This window comes from Oculina patagonica, chromosome 11 (genome assembly GCF_052425735.1).
Source record: "Oculina patagonica isolate OP01 chromosome 11, crgOcupat, whole genome shotgun sequence".
NCBI lineage: Eukaryota > Metazoa > Cnidaria > Anthozoa > Scleractinia > Oculinidae > Oculina > Oculina patagonica.
The window spans coordinates 5,068,051-5,075,356 of record NC_135768.1 but is presented as its reverse complement, the minus strand read 5'-3'; the positions used below and the strand labels follow the sequence as shown (position 1 = coordinate 5,075,356).

General features: G+C 38.4%; 1 protein-coding gene across 1 annotated transcript; it reads right to left on the bottom strand.

Moving 5' to 3' along the window:
* Window positions 1-1,884: 1,884 nt before the first annotated feature.
* On the bottom strand, window positions 1,885-2,502 carry LOC144630763 (protein phosphatase 1 regulatory subunit 3D-like). The gene has a single exon (XM_078489133.1). The coding sequence runs from the start codon at window positions 2,500-2,502 to the stop codon at window positions 1,885-1,887; it is 618 nt and encodes a 205-aa protein (XP_078345259.1).
* Between the last annotated feature and the right edge of the window lie 4,804 nt (window positions 2,503-7,306).

Sequence of the window (7,306 nt, the reverse complement as noted above, 5' to 3'; positions counted from 1 at the left end):
TTCAATAACATTTCTACAACTATCACTTATTTCACTGTCATTTACTTCACTAGTGCCACTACAACTAATGGACCATTATCCGCCTAATCCACTACCACTAATCCTAACACCAACAGCCATCAATTACAACTACTATCACTTATTCCACAATCAACAACTCTATCTCTTTTCTTACAACTTTAACTATCACTTATCTCACTGGCACGATGTCTATCTCAGCTTTCCTAACCACTACTAATGACCTTAAAAGTGTCACTACAACTTCCAGTAGCTATCACTTATTCCACTACCACTTTCTTTATCACTTCTCCTACAAATAAAAACAACATGGATCCACTACTAACAGCTTTGCTACCTTTTCGACAACTTTCACTTGTTCCACCAGCACCTTACTTCACCAGTGGCACTACAACTACTGAAACTTTATCAGCCTAATCCACTACCACTAATCTAAACTGCCATCAGTTACAGCTACTATCACTTATTCCACAATCAGCAATTTTCACAATTTTCACAATCAGCTGTTTCCTCACTATAACTATCACTTAATTCACTGTCACCAAGCCATCTCAGCTATAATCAACCTCTACCAATAACTTAACCAGTGTCACTACAACTTCCACTAGCTGCCACTAATTCCACTAGTACTACCTTTAACACTTTTCCTACAACCAAAAGTATCAGATACCAAATACAAAAAAATTCACTGTCTTTTTAATAACTATCACTTATTCCACTACCACTTACTGCACCAGTGCAACTACAACTACTGCACCATTATCAGCCTTATCCAGTACAACCAATCCTAACTCCAACTGCCTTTCATTGCACCTGCTATCACTTATTCCACAATCAACAACTCTACCTCTTCCCAAACAACTTTAACTATCACTTCTTTTACTGTCACGAGGTCCATCGCAGCTCAGAAAACTGCAGCTGCCACTAGCTATCACTAATTCCACTTACCACTACCTTCATCACTTCTCTATACCTCCAACACTTCTCCAGGTGACATCCATTACAACAACTATCATTTTTTCCACTTCCACTACCTCCACTACTGAAACTTCGAGTTCACCGTGTATTTCCACTAGCACCACCTTTAACTACTGTCACTATAATCCACTTAGCTATCACTACCCTCATGACTTCTCCTTCAACTACAAGTATCACTAATCCAGAGACACTGCAACTAACCCTAACCCCAGCTGCCAAACACTACAATTACTATCAGTCCGTTAATTTCCTGCTAGTTTCTAGCTGCGAAATATTTTGTTATACGAAGTATTGAAAAAGTATTGTGAAATTTATTTCTTAGCGCAGAGTGTACTAGTTTGGACAGCAAGAAATTAAGTGTAGCTTGCTGACATAATATAATCTGATTTTGCAAACTGTGAAGAATCTGTTTTCTGGCCGCGGTAATTACAGTAGCGGCGACAGGTAACAGTAATGAAGAAGTTGGGCAAACAAGATGTGTCATGATAATAATTCCTTTGATAATATAATGTTAATAACACAAGTATTCTGATTCGCATTTTTAAAAAATAAACCTATATTTCAGTTTATTTCAAAAGTTCTTTCTACATCCATAAGTCCATACAAAATGAACTCAATAAAAATTTGTTGTAGGATATATTTTAACATTTGTCTAAGGGGAAATCTTTAAAGTTATGTCAGTCGAAATTACTTTTGAAGTACAGTAGACAGGGCTTTGAAAACTGTCTCTTGTCTGACCATTATCAATTTCATATGTCTTCCGGCCATAAATCAATCGAAAACATCTACTGAACTCTTCAGCTAGGGAGAAGGGCTTGCAGTGCACTTTCACTCGCTCAGTAGCATTCTAATTTAGTTTATTTTGTTTGTGGAACGACCCCTGCTTCTCTAAAACTGTTCAGACAAAACTTCCAAACACTGCACGTGGTAATTATTTCTGTTGTTATTGTCCCAAAACTCTTGGTTCCAAACGCGAAAGCAGATTGCGAACTCTATGTACTGATTCACTTCAAAGTCGTGAGGCACTGTGATACGAAAGCTAAACTTCTCTGTTTTTCCATCCGAGCATGTGGACATGTAATCTGCCCAAATGTCTCGACACGTTTTCCAACCATCGAGTGTAAATCTAACGGTCACCTCTTTGCTGAAAGATAAATTTGTCACTCGGATAAGCCCAGTGACAACAAAGTTTTTGCAGACAATGTTCTCGAGGCAAACATTCTGGCTGTAGACACGCTTCATGAAACGGTCCTTTGATTCTAAAGGATGAATGAAGCACGGTAGGAGGCATTTTACTAGCCTTTCTGGCAAATTTCCAGAGGTATCACATTGGTCTTTCCAAGAGTCGACGACGCCAGATAAGTTGTCTTCGCTGCTGCATGGAGTAATGGTTTTAACGAATACCAGCTTCAGGCCAACCAAGTCTGCAAAAGAAACTTTTTTCTTTGCGGACGTTGGAATGGTTGGCCCAGCGTCCTCGCAGCTGGTCTGTCCGTCCGTTTTCATTGTTGCAAGCTCCTCGGATAATGATCAACATCTTTCGGCCTGTTATGCTGCTGTTCGGGCGTGTTCGGACGGATGACGTCATCTTCGGAGTCTGAGATGGAGAATGAAACGAAAGTTTCGGAAATAAACGATTTGCGTTTCTGCAGGTTTAAAGTACTTCAAAGGAGGAAATTGGAAGGATAATTTCAAATGCAAACTGGTTGTTTTTTCCTGCTTATAGACAACTCAATTTGCGACAGCGAAAGAAGAAGTGTTTATAATAAGCCAATATTTATCTTATAAAATATGACAACAGTACTTATCTTATTATCATTAAAATCAATAGCTATACAGGAAGCCTACTCGATGAAGCGCTTCTCAGTAAGTCCAAGCAAATGTTAATTATCCAACTAAAGTCGCGAAGAAATATAATAATTTCCAAAAAATATGCGTTCTAAGAGGTCACTAAATTATATGCATATCCTTAATACGTAAAAATACAACCAATTTTCATAAAAATTCCGGGAGTTAGACAACGGAATAAAATATTTAACGATATTTTTTAAAGAAAGATGCATGGAGTTTTACCAAAATTACTCACGATTGTTTCAAATCTTTTTCCATTGCTAACACATAAAAAAAAATTTCACCTTTACATGATACTAGATATTCTCCAAACGGGCTTTTCGAACACTTTACATCATGCGCGGCAAATTAAATGCCCTTTGCTCATGTGTAGTGTCATGGGTTTTTATAAGTGTTCAATTTAGGACTGAGAGGTTAAAACCGTGAATCAATTCATGAAGAACAAAAGACCACAAAACCACGACTTATAAATAAATTGTCGGGAAAATCATGCAGTTAGACTTCGAAGCTTTGACTTTCGTATCCTTTCTATAAATGCTCGTTTAAATCGGCGCAATTGAATTTAATAGTCGTGAAGATAAGGTTAATATGGATAAAAGCAAACGACAACCACACCGCCACCGCCACCAGTCCATGACGTCACATGTTGAAATCGTGCGTGAAACATGGTCGGTCAGTACTGTGAAAAAGGGTTTTGACTGAGGCATGGCCTTTCTTTTATTTTATATCTTCAAAAACAGCCATGTGGAACCCAATGCTCTCGCGACTAGCATTAAACGCCTTGAGGAACGTGAGGAACGTGAGGAACGTGAGGTTTAAGGGTGATTCCCCTGTTTTTCACTGCGCATTACTACTGCGCATAACATTGCGACATCCAATATGGCAGCCGATTGTAAGGCTTGCCCAGTAAACAAGGATAAATGAGGTCGTTTTTGTGGAAATAAATATGCTGAACCGATATAAAACTGTATCAAACGCCTTATAGAAGCTTGAGTTCCGAAGTTGTTGACAAAAATCCCGATTGTAGCGATACCTTTTCATTGCCGGGAAGACGCGCTCCACTGTCCTATCCACGGTCTAATCTAACATATTAAAATCATTAACGATTAAATATACAATTGAATTTATTTTAAAAAGACACCTATCTACTCTATAATTTATTTGAAATATTTAAAACTATTTACAATGAGTAAATATAAAAAAAATAACTTATAATATTTAAAAGACACCTATATACTCTTTTGCTTATCTTAAACCAAAACAGCGATGTGTAGTTTACGGGTGTGTGATGTTCATAGGTTGCAAAGTTTGCAGCAATTGCTGTTATTGTTTAAATAATTCGGAAGGTCCACAGTGCGAATTCGTGCCTTGAAGGCTTTGAGACTTGGTGCTTTTCTGAGTTCTTTGCTGAGTTTTGACCAAATGAATGGCACCTTAGTGAGTGCTTTCCATAAATAATTAAAACGAGGTATTTCAAAATCACAGTTTCTGAGACAGTGATGAGAGTTCTTGACCTTAAAGAGCTCAGAAGCTCAGAGTTAGAAGGGTAGTTGCAAAAAAAAGTGGTGGAGTTTGTGGTACTGGGATAACTAAAACATGTGTGCTAGCTGAGTTTAGGGAAATTGATCTACAGTAATTGGTTATAGTTGCAGTGGAAATGGGTTCAGTAGAACTGGAATTAGTGAACCAGAGTTTTAGGGGAGGCAATAAAGTAAGTGGTAATGGAACGACTGATACTTATTACTTGTAATGGAAGTGGTAGAGTTGGTGGTAGTGGAGTAAGTGACTACTTTTTTGAAGGTATAATGGAGGAGTTGGTGCCAACCAAACTAAGTGGTAGGTGGCAAAAGAAAACAAAGCGACTTCAACCAGTCAGCTCCATTCTTTGTTTTAGATGTCCAGTTGAACGGAGTCTGTGGTAGTCGAATTGTTGTTTGTGTAGGAAAAGTAATTATGGACTAAGTGGAAGAGGACACTGAGTGATATTGGTTAGTTGTAGTATCAGTAGTGAAGTTATTGGTAGTGTTATAGGCAATTTAAAGTTATATTTGGCGCTGATGAAGTAAGTAGAAAAAGTGATAGTTATAGTTATAAGGGAAGACTTTGCGTTACTGTGGTGTGTTGTTACTTGTAGAGATAGTTGTGGTAAAATAAGTGGCAGTTGTAGGTAAAGTGGTGGCGTTAGTGCTAGTGGATCTAGTTAAACCGGTATCAGTTGTAGGGGAAGTGGGGGAGGTAGTTGTATTGTCAGTAACGAGTGAGAGTGGTTACACTACTGATGAATAGGTAAAGTTGTTATGACAGTGTTGAGAGGTAATAAGTTGTCGTCTTAGTTCTAGTGGCACTGGTAAAGCTAGCGACAGTGGTATAGATGGTAGTAAAGTGGTGGAGTTAGTGACATACAAAAATGTAAAAAAAAGTATATAAACAGTTGTAGAGGAATTGGTGATCAGTGTGTAATTAGTCCAAGGAACAGTTGAAGCTGTACGAGAGAAGCTGTTTAAATCCGCAGTTGTAGTGACAGTTTTAAAGTTTAATTTGTGATACTGGAAATAGCGATGGCAGAGTTTTAGGGAAAGCGTAAAAGTCAGTAATGGAACAAGTGACAATGGTTAGTTGCAAGAGGCAGTGGTGGAGTTGGAGGAAGTGAAATATAAAAAGGGTGATTTTTGTAGGTGCAATAGTGGAGTTAATGCTACCGAAATTAGTGATTGTTGCACATAAATCGAATGCGGCAAGAAAAGACAAACTGACTTCGACCAGCCAGGTTTGACTCTTCATTGTTTTGGATTTCCCACTAAGTCTGTGGCAGTCGAATTGCTTTTGTTGTTGTTGTTTCTGGAGAAATGAGGAAGTTTGTAGTAGTAAGGATTAGGTATAGTAGTTTATTGTAGTGGCAGTGGTGAAATTACCAGTAGTGGAATAAATCAACATGATAAGCTGGAGATGGTTGCAGGAGAAGTGACCAGTGGTGTAAGGGCCAGTTGAATTAGCAATAGCTGTAGTTGAGGGAGAGGTCATTGGAGTTTGTGGTATTGAAAATGATGACAGTTGCAGTTGTATGGAAAGTGGTGGCGTTTGTGGTACTGAAATAAGTGATCACATGAGTGATAGCTGAGGTGAGAGAAAGCGATTTTGAAATTGGTGATAGTTGCAGTTGTAGGGGAAGTGGTGGAGTTTGTTAGTGATAACATGAGTGATAGCTAAGAGGAGTCTTTTCAGGAAGTGATATTGAAGCTGTTAATAGTGCAGTTGTAAGAGAAGTGGTACATGGAGTTAGTGGTACTTGGATTAGTGATAGCTGAGTGCAACAAAGTCAGCGATAAGTGACTTTCAAGATGCTGAAGAGGAGTTAATGCTAACTGAATTAGTAATGAATGGTGAAAGAATGCGACAATGAAACTACTTCAACCAATCAATGAGAACTTTTTTGGTTGGGATCTCCCAGTGAGTCAGTGGTAGTCAAATTGGTACTTTCACTTCTACCAACTTCCCCTGTGCATTTGTAACCACCACTGTCACTTTAAACGCTACAACCATCTCCGCCACTGTCACTACAGCTTGATCTTTCTATATTTTTCTTTTATCTCTGTACCTCTACCTCCACCAAGTGCTCTACAACTACAGAAGTAACGAATTACACTACCACCTTACTGCTATAGTGGCACTAACTCCATGATTTTTCCTACAAGTACCACAATCACTTATTTCACAATGACATTAAATACTTCACCACTCCCTCAACAAGAACAATTGTCACTAATTCCACTCCCACCAGCTCCACAAATTTCTTTACGACTGTCACAAATTTTACTGGAACTACTTCACTACTTATCCTTCAGCCGTAACTAATTCCGTTACTAATACTTCCACCTCTTCCACTACAGGTACAACTATCAAAGATTCCAATTCAACTAACTTCACCACTTTTTTACAACTACCATTAATTCCACTGGCACTAAATTCACAACCTCCCCTATAACTATCAGCTATTATATAATCCTCACCTGCTCTTCCTACAACTACAACTACAAGTTCAACTATCACTTATTTTACTGCCACCAGCTTCACCACTTTCTATTCAACTGTCACAAATTCCACTGGAACTAACTCGCCATTACCTTCACCTCCTCCGCTATAGGTACAATTTTCAATCATTTCAATTCTACTAACACTTCTTACACAATTATCATTAATTCCACTGGCACTAACTCCATTTCCTCCCCTACAACTATCACCTATTATATGACCACCTACCCCTAAATGCTCTTCCTACAACTGCAATTAATCCCATTGTCATTTTCTCCACCACTTCCTCTATAACTGTCACTTATTCCACAATCACCAAATCTACCTCTTCCCTTAAGCTTACAACTATAACTTTCACTGATTCCACTGTCACAAAGTCCATCTCAGCTCTGATAACTGACAAACTACCAATAACTTCACCAGTCTCACT

What these genes read in the sequence shown, in the direction of transcription:
- LOC144630763 (XM_078489133.1), bottom strand. Translation starts at nt 2,502, where the DNA reads ATGAAAACGGACGGACAGACCAGCTGCGAGGACGCTGGGCCAACCATT.